The following is a 15,806-nucleotide window of genomic DNA, read 5'->3' as shown; positions in this document are numbered from 1 at the left end:
TTTTTTTTTTTTTTTTTTTTTTTCTCCTGTCTTGCTCTGTCACCCAGGCTGGAGTGCAGTGGCACAGTCTCAGCTCATTGCAACCTCTGCCTCCTGGGTTCAAGTGATTTTCCTGCCTCAGCCTCCCGAGTAGCTGGGACTACAGAGGCCCACCACCACGACCGGCTAATTTTTGTATTTTTAGCAGAGATGGTGTTTCACCATGTTGGCCAGGCGGGTCTCAAACTCCTGACCTCAAGTGATTTGCCAGCCTTGGCCTCCCGAAGTGCTGGGATTACAGATGTGAGCCACTGTGCCTGGCTTTCCCTCCTTCTTTTAGATTGTTTCTTCAGGCTACAGTTCAAAGAGTATCATTATCAGGCCAAAGGGCATGAGCATTTTAGGAGCTCATGAAACATACTGCTTTCCAAAAGACCTGTTAGTTTTTACTGCCAGCCTCACCCCGAAAACCCAAGGGTTGGATGATTCTTGGCTGAGGAAGGAAAAATCAATCATTTTTAATAAGCCTAATAGGCTGCTGAGGACATAACAATTATATGCATATTACACTGGGGTGCTTCTGTTTGCCTAACCGGAGCTAATAAAAGCCTAAGATAAAAGGGTCGGGGAGGGCCTCTGAACACACAAGGCCAGGAGCCATCTGAGTCCATGGCCATAGCTTTGCCTGCTCTGGCCCAGAAGCCAGATGCCCTAGTGCTTCTGGTTCCTCTAGGGATCCCTGCAGGGAGATGGAGCTTGCCAAGTGTCTTACCCAGAGCCAGCGGAGGGGGCTGCTCTAGGGGGTGGCCCCAAAGTTCTGCTCAGGCCTGGTAGCTGGATGACCAGTAATAACCCTACCCACGACCACCAATGAATCCTGTCACTGGTGACCTGGCCACCATGAGACTCCAGAATGTTCTCTGAGGGGAGAATGAGGCCTGATTTTTCCCCTTCTACCCAACAGTACCCCTTCTGGCCATGGATCAGATCTCCAGGTACGTGGGCAGGGTGGTAGACCTGAGGTAACAGACGAGGGGTTACATTCTGGCTCCAGAAGGAACCTGCTGTGCAAACGCTGAAAGCGGAGGGGATGTTACTCTTGAGAAAGGGGCAGTGTGCTGAAAAGAAAAGGTAAACCTTACACCCTGACATTTAGAAGAAATTCAATTGAAATTTAGTCAAGAATGAGGACAAGAGAGCCAAGCTGCAGAGACTCAAAGCTGCCCACCCACCAGAACTCCCCATTCCCCACCCACAGCAGGACAGGGCACACCCCTGTCCTGCTGGGGACACGGGCAGCCAAGACCACAGAGAGTGAAAGCCAGCACCTCCTGCTGCAGGAATCCTGCTTGGGAGGAAGTGAGTTGGGAAGAAAGTATTTGCACAAATTCCTAGAGTTCTGTTACTTGTAGTGATGCAAAACTGGAAACCACCCAAATGTTTAGCCTTTGGGGAAGAGAGAGGCAGCAGCAGCACACTCATGCAGGCTCAGATCAGCTCACTGGCTGTGGCTCCTAAATGAGGGGCCCAGCGGGTGGGGTACTGCCCAGGAGTTCTTGGGCTTCCAGGGCCACTCTCCCCTCATCCTCCAGCCCTGCCTTGACAAGGCCAGTTGTATCTGTTTAGGGGTGAGGCTAACACCAAAACACTTATGTGTTACAAAAATAAAACCCTTCTCTGGTTAAAGACAAGTGTCCTTGACTGATCACCAACTCTCTCATTTGTGGCTTCTCTTGTCCAGATGTCTGGCACCTACTATGCTCCAAGGACTTAGATGTGAGTGGTTTTTTTTTTTTTTTTTTTTTTTTTGTGAGACAGAGTCTCACTCTGTCACCAGGTTGGAGTACAGTGGTGCCATCTTGGCTCACTGCAACCTCCACCTCCCAGGTTCAAGTGATTCTCCTGCCCCAGCCTCCCAAGTAGCTGGGACTACAGGTGCATGCCACCACGCCCAGCTAATTTATGTAATTTTAGTAGAGATAGGGTTTTGCCATATTGGCCAGGCTGGCCTCGAACTCCTGACCTCAAGTAAGCCACCTGCCTCGGCCTCCCAAAGTGCTAGGATTACAGGTGTGAGTCACCAAGCCCAGCCCAAAGTGGGGCTTTCTGAAGTCCCCTGGTGACTACAGGGGAAGGGGGAATTATTTTCATCTCAGTGTTCAGAATCACAGCAGAGGCTGGAGTTTTACTGCAGAGCAGCTCTTGCTGTGGGTGGGGGATTGTTCATTACCATCTCAAGGATTTTTTTTTTTTTTTTTGAGACAGAGTTTCACTCTTGTTACCCAGGCTGGAGTGCAATGGCGCGATCTCGGCTCACCGCAACCTCCGCCTCCTGGGTTCAGGCAATTCTCCTGCCTCAGGCTCCTGAGTAGCTGGGATTACAGGCACGTGCCACCATGCCCAGCTAATTTTTTGTAGTTTTAGTAGAGACGAGGTTTCACCATGTTGACCAGGATGGTCTCGATCTCTTGACCTCGTGATCCACCCGCCTCGGCCTCCCAAAGTGCTGGGATTACAGGCGTGAGCCACCGCGCCCGGCCTCAAGGATTTTTTTTAACCGAAAAGCCGGTCACATGCACAACATACAATCCTGGGGCTCAGCTCTGTTAACATCCTGGTGGCCAAGACTGCCTGCTGCCACCTTTGAGCTCCACAGCCCAGCCTTGGGTTTCAGCTGGCTTGGCCCCAGGAAGCCCCCAGACCCCACCAAGGTAGTAACCTGAGTGCTCCAATGGTGGCTGAAGGGTTGAAGATGATCTCGGCCCCGTTGATGCTGTACATCAGCCAGTTGAGAGGGTGGTGTCGCCCGTAGCAAATGTTCACCGCGATCCTTCCAAACTGTGTCTGGAACACGGGGTGGCCCAGGTTTCCCTCCATGTAGTAAGTGGACTGAAAAGCAAAGGCCGTATACTGATGCCTCTGACCTTTAAGATGTCCCTTTCCTTAGACTTGGCAGAAAAACAGAAGTATCACCCGTAGTCCAGGGATGGTTACGCTCCTGAGTGACTCTAAGTTCCAGAATTTCAGTATGATAAAAACAAAACACACACAAAAAAAACCCTGACACCAAACAAGCCAGCCCCCGGGGGAAATCACAGTGGCTGAAGCATTTGCCCAGTCTCCTTTGTGACGTGTCGAAAAAATCCCCACAACGACATTCCACACTATTTCAAATTCTGGTGAGGTTTCAGTCGTGGTCCATCTCTAAGGCTCAGGTTTGGCTGGCATTAACATGAGTTGGTCACAGCCCTCAGCTACCACATGTCATTATATAGAACAGTGGAACCCCGGGGACCCGGAGCACATCCAAGTAACCCTCTCCCTGCTCAGACGAGAAAGCTGTTTCCTCAGTGGGTGTAACTCGCCCAAATGATTAAGGCCAAACCTTCTAGTGGAACCCTGAAAGCGCACCTTCTCCATCCTGCCTAGGGTTAAGGAGGCCCCTGTGGGGCAGGCAGACTGGACCCCATCCTCCCATCTCTGCCTGTCTGCTCCTCAGGGTGCCAGGGCAGAGACACTGTCCTGGACAGCACTGAGGGAAGCTAGAGGGCAAATCAGGATCCCAAACAGATCTGCTCTGGGGGCCTTTCACCTCCTCCTGACCCTGGCCATCAAGACTGGCCATGGTCAGGCAGCAACCAGGAAGTGTGCATGTGGTGGACACCAGAGTAGATCCTGCTGCGCTGAGACAAGCCCTGTGCTATATCTGCAGGGAGCTAAAGATTAATCCCAGGGTAAACAGGTGAGGGGTACATCTTCCCACCCCCACCTTCCAGCTGTTACTGAGAAACGCTGGGTTCGTCTTTCTCCCTGGGAAACCTCCTCTAGCACTGCAGACCATTTCTTGTCTGCCTGACCAGCCTGAGAATGGCCAGGACCCCCAAAATCATGGAGAGAGAACTGGGGACATCACATCCTGAACAAAGGTATTAACCACAAAGCAAGTTCAGATTCAGAATCTTAGGCATTAGGCAGCGCTCATTTCCCTCCTTCAAACGTCCACCCCCTCCCACCTTACCTATCCAGGGGTTGGCACTAATCAACTAAAATGGCCCCTGAACTTGTGTCCTGATCATAGGGCACATGAAAACACCACATAATGCACACATACACAGATACACGTTTGCCCACTGTCACCTGACACACAAACATGGGCCACCTCAAATCCCCCATGAGTCATGGACAAGGAATGACACGGTCCAAACAAGGACAGGGCTGTGGCGTGCTAGGCTCTGAGTCTGAAAAGGGGCCACAGGAATCATTTCATGTTTGTGCAATATATATTTTTGTTTTTCGAGACAGAGTCTCGCTCTGTCGCCTAGGCTGGAGTGCAATGGTGCGATCTCAGCTCACTGCAACCTCAGCCTCCTGGGTTCAAGCAATTCTCCTGCCTCAGCCTCCCAAGTAGCGGGGATTATAGGTGCCTGCCACCACACCCAGCTAATTTGTATTTTTGTATTTTTAGTAGAGACAGGGTTTCACCATGTTGGTCAGGCTGGTCTCAAACACCTGACCTCATGATCCTCCTGCCTTGGCCTCCCAAAGTGCTGAGATTACAGGCTTGAGTCACCACGCCCAGCCTGTTTTTGGTTTTAATTTATATACATACCACTTACTTCAAAGAAGAATTCAGGAGGCCAAATCAGGTTGTATTAAAAAAAAAAAAAACACGCGCCATTGTGCTAAAGGTGTTTGGGACTCCTCTGACAGTCCCGCCTGAATCCTGTCTGCCTGTGTGATGCAGGGCAATGTCAGGTGAGCCTGAGCCCTACAGCCACATGTGGTCCAGTGGAGTGTGCGTGACATGGAGCATTACCCTGCGCGGAACTTTCCCACAGAAAGTCCCACAGAGATCCACAGCACACAGAGGAGCAAGTGAGCAGAGCTGGTTATCTGTCTGACAGTGGCTCACCTCGTTGAAATCACCCACTCTGGGGATGTGGTTCTTCCTAGTCTTTCCCAGGACTGCTCCAGAATTGGAGATCACCACGGCTGCATTCCACAAAACGTCCCCATGCTCGCTGTCTCGTTCCAGGATGGGAGACACCACCACCATGTTATGGCTCTTCGCCAGCTGGAAAAATGAATGTAGCACAGTCCCACTTTCAAACCAATTGTTGTAGTTTTTTATTGAGGAAGAATTTAATGATCCTACTAAATCATTTGGCTTGGGTCAGAGCAATCACTTGCATTTGTTGTTTGGAACACTAACTGCCCTAATGTCCACGCTTTGCTAAATAAGAATCATCATTGTCCTGTGCACAGTTGGTGGTATAGCAAAACGGTGCAGCTGCTCTGGAAAACCATATGGGAGTTCCTCAAAAAATTACACAAGAATTACCATTTGATCTGGCAATCCCAATCCTGGGTATATATCCAGAAGGATTGAAAACAGGGTCTCAAAGAGATTTGCAAATGCACGTTCATTGCAGCATTACTGACAATAGCAATCTCTTTGCTATTGTGAGTAATGCTGCAATGAACATGCGTTTACAAATGTGATGGGCACTTGGGTGAAATGTGCCATGTTTCCTTCATCCATTCACCCAAGTGCCCATCAATGGGTGAATGGATAAACGAAATGTGGCACACCCATATGATGGCGTATCATCCAGCCTTAGATGCTATGGTTCTACGCTATACAAGGATGAACCTTGATGATATGCTAAATGAAATAAGCCAGTCCCAAAAAGGCAAATACTATGATTCCATTTGTGTAAGGTATCTAGAGTAGCCAAATTCACAGAAATGGAAAGGATAATATTAATAGCATGGTGGTTGCCAGGGGTTGGGGGAGTGGGGAGGTATTGTTTAATGGGTATAGAGTCAGATTTGCAAGATGCAAAAGTTCTGGAGATCTGCACAACGTGAATATACTTTACACTACTGAACTCAAAATGGTTAAAATGGTACATTTTATATATATTTTACTGCTCAGAATAAAAAGAATAATCAAACTTCTTATCTATACCAAAAATAAATCTCTTTGGCATCAAATTCCTTTTGTCTCAAGTAAGAACATCAAGCCCTGGTGACCTCAGGATGAGCAGCCTGGTGGGTCATTTGTCCTCTGCTCTAACTAGCCATCATGATCTCTGGCCTTAACGACAGGACGGGGGAGAGGCACGCTCGGAAAGCAGCACTAGGGGCCAGGTTAAGGGCAGCCCTAAGTCCCTGTGGAGGCAGAGTGTCCCTAGCATCAGCTCCCTTTTACACTCTTCCTCCAGCCCTGGCTCTGGTTTATCATCTGCAAAAGTCCCCTAAACAGTCCCCTTCCTCTTTTCTCCACAGCAAGGAACCAACAACCTGGTGAATGAGAGATTTTTTTTTTTCCCCTATAGCCTGAGAACACCAGTGTTTGGAATCACAACTATGTATTGATAAAGTCACCATGATTATACACAGCTGTGCCCCCAAAGCCCCGAACTATATACACAAAATCTGAAAGAGAATACAAAGAAATGAAAAGAGTTCTTTTGTTAGAGGTGAAAATAAGGCTAAACTACCCTTCGTCACCTCATGAAATGTTACGGGTTTTCTGGTAACAGCTTTATTGAGACATAATTCACACAGCATTAAGATTCACTTTAAGATTGGTCAAGTCCAGTAAAGAGAAGTGGGGAAAGAGCAGAACAAGGAGTCACTCTTTTGAAGTGTGCAATTCAGTAGTATTCAGGATATTCATAGAGTTGTGCAACCATCACCACTATCTAATTTTAGAACATTTCATCACCCTAAATGGAAACTCTGTACCCATTAGCAATCACTCCCTTCCTTCCTCGCCCCCAGCCCCTGGCTACCACTAATCTGCTTTCTGTCTCTATGGATTTGCCTATGCTGGACAGTTCATATAAATGGCACCACACAACATGTATTATGAGGTTTTAATGAAGAAAAATCAAAAACAATTTCTACACTGATGAGACACAGGCCATGAATCGAAGCTTCTGTGGCTCAGGCTAACTGCAGTGGAGCCGGCAGAGCCCTGGTCAAGGAACTGGCCCCTCTGGTCCCTGAACGCCAGCTCTGCCAGTTGCCAGCTGCAGGACTTACTACAAAAGTCACCTCCTACCACCCTCCCTGGGCTGCAGATCCCTTGCCTAAAAAAGCTACTAATGGCCCTTCTGGAGCCTTACACTCTCCAATTTTAAGAGTATGCTTAAAAAAAAAAAAAAAAAGTGGCAAATAGTCTTATCTAATCTTATCTGGCAAAACAAACACCAAAGGAGTGCATTTTCCATGGTGAAAGGCCATACCCAGCAGCTGTGGTCATGCTCTGTGACTTGCACATATTTGGCAGCTGCTACCAGAGGCACAGTTAATGTCCTACCTGCTGACAGAATTTGGTGGTGGGCCCGTCTTCTGCTGACTCAGCAAATTCTGTCCAAGGAAGCTTCTCTCTCGTACAGAAGGCAAAGGGCATAGCTATAAACAGGAGAAAGGGCAGCATTATATCCAACATGCACAGCCTCTGAGGGGGGCTCCTCAGCCCAGCAGCAGGAGGTCACTGCAAGAGAATACAACCTCAGGAGTGCCATGGCCTGGCTTCTGGGTCCCAATCCTGGCTGTGGGCAGTGGGCAGCCCCTACCTCTAGGCTTCATGGCAAACAAGAGGCTGGGCCAAATGTCCTTCCCAAAGTCTTAAAAACAATTGCAGCACAGATATTTGCACACTGATGTTTATAGGAGCATCATTCACAATAGCCAAAAACTGGAAACAATCCAACTGTCTTATCAGCAGATAACTGATAGGTAAAATGTGGTGTATATATACACAGTGGAATATCACTCAGCCCTCTTAATAAGGGAAGAAATTCTGATACATGCAGGTAAAATGTGGTGTATATATACCCAATGGATTATTCAGCCCTTTTAAAAAGGGAAGAAATTCTGATACATGCTCACATGGATCAACCTTTAAGAATATGCTAAGGGCCAAGCATGTTGGTTGGCTCATGCCTGTAATCCCAGCACTTTGGGAGGCAGAGGCAGGTGGATCACAAGGTTAGGAGTTCGAGACCAGGCTGGCCCACATAGTGAAACCCCACCTCTACTAAAGATACAAAAAATTAGCCAGGCGTGGTGGCACATGCCTGTAATCTCAGCTACTCGGGAGGCTGAGGCAAGAGAATCGCTTGCACCCAGGAGACGGAGGTTGCAGTGAGCCGAGATCGTGCCATTGCACTCCAGCCTGGGTGATGGGCAAGACTCTGCCTCAAAAAAAAAAAAAAAAAAGAATATGCTAAGATACAAAACAAATACTGTAGGAGTCTACTCATAGGAGGTATTTAGAGTAGTCAAATTCCTAATGACAAAAAAGTAGAGCTGTCAGGGGCCAGAACAGGGGATATACTGTTTAATGGGTAAAGGGGTCCAGTTGTGAATGATGAGAAAAGTTCTGGAGATCATGGTGACGATGATATACAACAACATTAATGTATTTAATGCCTCAGACCATACAATTAAAAATCGTTAAAATGGTAAATATTGTTGTATATATCTGTATGCCACAATTACAAAAAATGTTTTAAATAGCAAAAGTTCCCAACCAGCAGATCTCAAGCTGTTGGCCAATCTGCAAGGTGGCAGGAGCTCCATGAAGACTCCCTGGGTAAAGTATCAGAAGGCCACTGGGGATGGCACTGGGACCCTCTCTCCTCCTAGTGACAGGGAGGCTTCTTCAGAAATAAGAAGAGCTACTCATTAATGATCACCACAAAAAGTACCACTGGATGGGATGAGCATCTGCAAGGATTAATGCTCCTATTCTCATAATCTCCAGCCAGGCCCCACGGGGGCTAATTCTGTAGGAAATTCATCCAGCTCACTGGTTTTTGTTTGCCTTTTTCTTTTTTTGAGATGGAGTGTTGCTCTTGTCGTCCACGCTGGAGTGCAACGGCACAATCTCGGCTTATTGCAACCTCTGCCTCCTGGGTTCAAGCAATTCTCCTGCCTCAGCCTCCTGAGTAGCTGGGATTACAGGCATGTACCATCATGCCTGGCTAATTTTTGTATTTTTAGCAGTGATGGGGTTTTGCCATGTTGGCCAGGCTGGTCTTGAACTCCTGACCTTGTGATCTGCCTGCCTCAGCCTCCCAAAGTACTGGGATTACAGACATGAGCCAGTGTGCCCGGCTACTTTTTTTCTCCTTCCAAACAGTAGGTACACACATGGTTAACAGTTCAAAGATGCTGGTCATCTCTATGTACACCAGGTTCAGAGCAGACCCTTATGCAGGGGAAGGAGGGGAATGTGCTGGGGTGGGCCTTGGGACCTTTGGCTATGCATGCAATGCTACTCTACAGCTCAGCCACACATGGATATCTGCAGTGCATGGAGTTACCTTCAGTACCTGCCAGTCTGCTTGTGTGAATGGTGCCTCACTGTGAGTAAATGTTTCCCATATGCCTGGTGAGGCTGAGCCCTTCACCACATATTCATTAGCCAGTCTGGATTCCTCCCCTACATTTTTTTTGTTCATACCCTTTGCCGATTTCCTACTGGGCTATTCATCTTTTTTCTTTCTCAATGTGGAAAACTGAATTCCTTATCTGGACCAATGCAGTACACTCTGCAGATCTCCCACATCACAATAACCCAAGTCCATTTCTTTGTTTTGTTGTTGTTGTTGCTGTTTTGAGATGGAGTCTAGCTCTTGTCACCCAGGCTGGAGGGCAATGGAACAATCTCAGCTCACTGCAGCCTCCACCTCCCAGGTTCAAGTGATTCTCCTGCCTCAGCCTCCCAAGTAGCTGGGATTACAGCTGCCTGCCACCTCACGTGGTTAGTTTTTTTTTTTTGTATTTTTAGTAGAGATGGGTTTCACCATGTTGGTCAGGCCGGTCTCAAACTCCTGACCTCAGGTGATTCCTCTGCCTTGGCCTCCCAAAGTGCTGGGATTATAGGCATGAGACATCATGCCCAGCCCAAGTCTACTTCTTTTAAAGGGATTAGCCTAACAGAAGTTTCCAGTTGTCTGCTATTGTTCCAGCTACTGTGAACTAACTTGAGGAGGGTTTGCAGAAAGCTGCCTGATGTGATGGGGCAGTGTTTAACTGGCCTCTGCTAGGGGCTTATGGCCTGTTTAGGAGTAACAATTGCAGCCAGCATTTCCTAAATGCCAAGCATATGTGGAACACGGTTCTTGATAGAAAATAGCTCCCCAACACAGAGACAGAGGGACGGGGGTCTCCGAACAAAGAGATACCCTGTGTGCAGTGGAAAAGGTGGTTGGTTATATTTTGACGCTGGAGGAGGTGGTGTCTGATTTGCATAGGGCCCTGGGGATTGGTTTGACCAGGTGTGTCATTCCAGTAGCCCGCAAAAAACCTGGCCCTCCCATCTTGTCCTTTGATATGCAAATATGAGCCACCATGATGTCTTGAACATGTGTAAGTTATCTGGAGGCAGCCATGACACTTGTCACAGGTCGTGACAAGGAGAAGAGGGCAGGAATCACCACGTTGGCCAAGTTGGGTGGACCTAGTTTCGAATTGCCTGCATTTGCATATCAAAGCTTGCTAGCCTGGGTCTTTCAGAAGCCTTTTCTGGTAGAAAAGAAATGGTTCAGGGGTTGCTTATTACAGGAAAAGGTTTCACAAGAACCTTTACCCTTTTCTAGCTGCCTAAAGATACTTCTTTATAACTCCTGTATTAATAATAGCTCATTTCCAACATCCCTGTGAAGCAGGCATCACCCCCTTTATTTCACAGAGAAGGAAGAGAAGCCTCAGCCTCTCAATTCCTTCCAGTCCCAGGAAGACTGGTCCTAAGAGTACCACAGTAAATATCCTGCCAATGGCACCACTGCCATCTTGCCAAGCAGGTGGCAGGCACTGCCAACAACAGCCCCGGGGGCCTTGGTACCAGGCTCAAGGCTCCCCAGGCTCGCCTTCTGTGAAGAGAGATGAATTATTTTAAGGAAGCCATCAGAAAAGCTGTTGAAAACACAAATGCTCTTTAATGACCATTAATTCTCAGCTTTCAGAGCATTAGGAGTGAGTCAAGTGCCCCCAGAGAATAAATGACTTCTTTTCCTGTTTACACAACCACTCTAATGTAAACACACTTTCAAAAGAAGGATGTGGAAGAGGGGGTTGGGTGAGGCTGGCTGCAAAGTCCCAACTACAGTTCTTCAACTAGAAGGAAAGGGGTTCCACAAGCATTGACCCAACACCTGGCCCTCAGAAACTGCCAGCCTAGAGGGAGGGAGACGAATTAGAACCTGGTGTGGCCACACAACCTGGCCGGACACAGTGGTCAGCTCTGCCTGGGGGAGTCCCCAAGGCCCCCACAAAGGAGGGGTGCTGTGCTGGACCTTGATAAATGAGAGGGAGTTCCAGATCCAAGAAAGGGAAGATGTTAGTTCAATTATCCCATCAATACTAATTTGTAGAGCCTGTCATGCACCAGGGATTATTCTTGCCACTAAAGATAAAACAGGAATGGGTGGAGAGTTGGGAAAAACAAACACAGGTACTGTCCTCATGCAGCTCACAGCCTAATGAAGAGTACAAATGTAACAAACAGGAAAATGACATGAACTTATGGGTAGAGATGCAGACTAGACAGACACGAGCTCTTTCCTGAAACCCCATCAACACGATAGGAAAGCAATGTTCATGCAAAGGCGTCTACCCACAAGGATAGGGCACTGAGGGAGGGGAATCAGTACCAAAACACAAGTAGCTGGAAGGTGGCTGCAGGCAAATCTCTCAGTAGATCAGAGAAAACTGAGTCCTGCTAGCAGTAAAGAATGTCTCCTGCTTCTCGAAAGCTCAGGAACCAGGGGTACGTACCAGGTACCTCTGAAGACTGGGAAGCAGGGAAGGATGATAACCAAGGACTGGTCAAAGGTCTACTTAAGCAGCAGTTAGGGGCCGGGCACAGTGGCTCACGCCTGTAATCTCATCACTTTGGGAGGCTGAGGTGGGTGGATCACCTGAGGTCAGGAGTTCGAGACTAACCTGGCCAAGATGGTGAAACTCCGTCTCTCCTAAAAATACACAGATTATTTTGTATTTTTGCTGGGTGTAGTGGCATGCACCTGTAATCCCAGCTACTCAGGAGGCTGAAGCAGAACAATTGCTTGAACCCAGGAGACACAGGTTACAGTGAGCTGAGATCACACCACTGCATTCCAGCCTGGGTGATAGAGCAAGACTCCCAAAAAAAAAAAAAAAAAAAAAAAAAAAAAAACCCACAACCAACCAGTTAGGGCCAAGTGCAGTGGCTCATGCCTGTAATCTCAGCACTTTGGTAGGCTGAGGTGGTTGGATCACCCGAGGACTGGAGTTTGAGACCAGCCTGACCAACATAGCAAAACCCCATCTCTCCCAAAAAAAAAAAAAAAAAAAAAAAAAAAAAAAAAAAAAAGCCGGGTGGGGTGGCCCGGGCCTGTAGTCCCAGCTGCTTAGGGGGCTGAGGCAGAAGAACTGCTTGAACTCGGGAGGCCGAGGTTGCAGTGAGCTGACATTGTGCCACTGCCCTCCCAAGACTCCATGTGAAAAAAAAAAAAAAAAAGTAGTTAGAAGCCCAAGTCCTTTCTCCACAGCAAGAGGCTAGGACCTGCCCCTTCCACCCTAGAAGAAGGCTAAAGGTTCATCCTCCAGAGATGGTTCAGCAGAGGCTCTTTGGCTTTGGAGATGGCAGGGCAGATGAAAGCAAATGACGTGTCAAAACAGAGGATTGGGTAAACACCAGCATGCTGGACCTTCTTGGCAACAGGGCAGAAAAACCTCTGGGGACTCTGACCAGCCTGAAATGAATGACCCAGAGATACTAACATTGGGATTAACTGGAAATTACCACTAAATCAGATCACCCTATGATGGAGCTCAGTGGGTGGGCTCCTCCTACAAACTCAGTCTCACAGATTTTTAATCCCCAATTCTTAAAATATGAGCAATCAAAACAGAGTCCAACTTGGAATAAGTAGGGACCACGCAGAGAGAAAACAAAATTTACGTAATATTTGTATCCTTAGAGATAAGAGAAGATATTTACAACCATGATGCAAGAACAAGATGTAATATAACAGGGACTTTCAGACCAAAAGAATGCTAGTAAATTCAAAATTTGACAACAGAAATGAAAGGCTGAATAGGAGGGCTGACGGACAAATCAAATCCACCAGAAAACTGAGCAAAAAGACAAAGTGATAAGAAATAGGATACTGGCTGGGTGACTGGGTCCTGTGGCTCATGCCTATAGTCCCAGCACTTTGGGAGACCAAGGCAGGAGGATTGCTTGGGCTCAGGAATTTGAGATTAGCCTGGGCAACACAGCGAGACCTGATTTTTTTTTTTTTTTTTTTTTTTTTTTTTTTTTTTTTTTTTTTTTTTGAGACGGAGTTTCACTCTTGCTACCCAGGCTGGAGTGCAACGGCGCGATCTCGGCTCACCGCAACCTCCGCCTCCTGGGTTCAGGCAATTCTCCTGCCTCAACCTCCTGAGTAGCTGGGATTACAGGCACGTGCCACCATACCCAGCTAATGTTTTTTGTATTTTTAGTAGAGACGGGGTTTCACCATGTTGACCAGGATGGTCTCGATCTCTTGACCTCGTGATCCACCCGCCTCGGCCTCCCAAAGTGCTGGGATTACAGGCTTGAGCCACCGTGCCTGGCCGAGACCTGATCTTTACAGAAAAAAAAAAAAAAATTCAACAAAATTAGCCAGGTTTGGTGGTGTGCATCTGTGGTCCCAGCTACTCAGGAGGCTGGCGCAGGAGGATTGCTTTATCCTGGGAGGTCAATGCTGCAGTGAGCTGTGATTGCGCCACTGCACTTCAGCCTTGGTGACAGAGTGAGACCATGTGTCAAAAACAAACAAAAAAAAATAGGAGGTAATACACAACATAATTAGGAAACCAGTCCAGGGTTCCAATATCCTAATAGTAGGACTGTCTAGAAGGAGAAAAAAAGAGGAGAAATTAACAAATGAAACAATGCAAGAAAATTTCCCAGATCAGCTGGGCGTGATGGCTCATGCCTGTAATCCCAGCACTTTGGGGGGCCGAGATGGGCAGATTGCTTGAAGTCAGTAGTTTGAGACCAGCCTGGCCAACACGGCAAAAACTCATCTCAACTAAAAATATAAAAAAATTAGCTGAGTATGGTGGCACATACCTATAATCCCAGCTACTTGGGAGGTTGAGGCAGGAGAATCGCTTGAACCCGGGAGGCAGAGGTTGTAGTGAGCAGAAATAGCTCCACTGCACTTTAGCTTGGGTGACAAAGTGAGACTTTGTCTCAAAAAAAAAAAGAAAATTTCCTAGATCTTCAGAACCCAAGTTTCTAGACTGAAAGAACCCACAGAGTACCTAGGGTAGATTAAAATAGATACACACAATGGGATATCATTATGAAATTGTAGAGTATTGGTGAAAAAGAGAAACTCCAATAGTCTTCCAGAAAAAAACAAATCATAATGGGTCACAATTAAAACGGTGTGGACTACTCAACAACTCCCAAAAGCCAGAAGACAATAGAACAATGCATGTTCAAACTTCTGAAGGAAAATGATTTCTAACCTAAAATATGATGCTCAACCAAACTATCAAGAAAATTGTAGAAGGAACATATTTTCAGAAGGGCAAGGCCTCGAAAAGTTTACCTCTGATGTGTTCTTCCTCAGGGAACTACTTGTTCTGAGAGTCCCTAGTTAAATGGGGGCTCTAGTACCAGGGCAAGTGGTAACCCAGCACTAACAGGAAATGATGGGAGCTGGAGGTGGTCTCCACAGCACGCCTTTCACAGGATACATCTTGTATGTGGTGGACAGCCTAATGCCTGTCTGTCCAACCTGTGATCAGGAGTCCCTCATACGTGAAACTTGTTTATACTGGCAGATGCTGTGTAGTTCTTACCTGACTATCACTCTGGCACTAGGAGCCCGACTTTGTGTTTCCCCAGGGAATCCCAGGGAAAACCCAGCCTGGGGCAGCCCCTGGTTCTTCTCATGGAAGGTGCAAATTCAACACACCATGGCAATAGGAAACAAGTTCAGATTTTACTTACAGATTCTAGATAGGGAAAGTGCCATGAGTCAGGAGGGCAGTTGGTTCTCTGTCCCCAGGTCAGACGAGGCAGAAATGAAGAGTCAGACAGAGAGAGTGTGGGGCAGCTAGCAGTACAAATAGTAACTAAGATGTGGTCACCTAAAGTTAATGGCCAAATGCCTGGATGGTCCATTTAAAGGAAGCAGCAGGAAAGTGAGTGGGCAGCCCAGTCTGCTGGCGGGAGAGAAGCTTTAAGTTCTTACCTCTGGCCACTTGGCTTGAGCCATTTGGGTGTGGTGTGTAACTGGAAACTGTGCCCAGGGTGACCGAGTCCTGCCTCTGGTATGAGAGTGTTCGACTTGTATTCAACATGGATGCCAAGGCAACATAAATGTATAAGGATCCACTACACTACTCCACCAAAATGGGGGCATAAACCAAGACACAGGGAGGTGTGGGAAAGGAGAAACACAAGAGTGAGGCAAAGGGATTCCCCAGGATGATAGTGAGGGGGAATCCCAGGACAGCAACTGTGTGGCCAGCAGAGGGGGCACCCGACTCAGACCACAGCAGTCACAAGGCTGTGGGGCAGATTCCTTGGAGGAGATGAAACTGATAGACTGCTTGGTATGTCTAAAACACATTAAGGGGGATTTAGGAACTGGTAGAAAGTTTGGGGTTGAATGTGTGGCAAGTACATAGAAAACAAAGCAAACTCTAGGGAAAACAGAAAGTAATTCGAGAAAAGAAATCAAAGTTCAGCCTGAGCAACATAGTGAGATCCCCAACTCTACAAACCCCTTTTTTTTTTTTTTTTTTTTTTTTTT

General features: G+C 47.3%; 1 protein-coding gene across 1 annotated transcript in view; it reads right to left on the bottom strand.

The window, feature by feature from the left end:
• Positions 1-15,806, bottom strand: part of UPB1 (beta-ureidopropionase 1) — a 35,865-nt gene that overhangs the window by 8,416 nt on the left and 11,643 nt on the right. The window contains exons 4-6 of the mRNA XM_032256624.1: positions 7,310-7,404; positions 4,892-5,053; positions 2,699-2,868 (exon numbers count right to left, since the gene is read on the bottom strand). Of these exons, the coding sequence (XP_032112515.1) occupies positions 2,699-2,868; positions 4,892-5,053; positions 7,310-7,404 (427 nt within the window). The remainder of the gene's footprint in view (positions 1-2,698; positions 2,869-4,891; positions 5,054-7,309; positions 7,405-15,806) is intronic.

The sequence above is a fragment of the Sapajus apella genome, unplaced genomic scaffold, assembly GCF_009761245.1.
Source record: "Sapajus apella isolate SASKATOON/1434 unplaced genomic scaffold, GSC_monkey_1.0 scaffold95, whole genome shotgun sequence".
Classification (NCBI taxonomy): Eukaryota; Metazoa; Chordata; class Mammalia; order Primates; family Cebidae; genus Sapajus; species Sapajus apella.
This window is presented reverse-complemented; position numbering and strand designations above follow the sequence as displayed.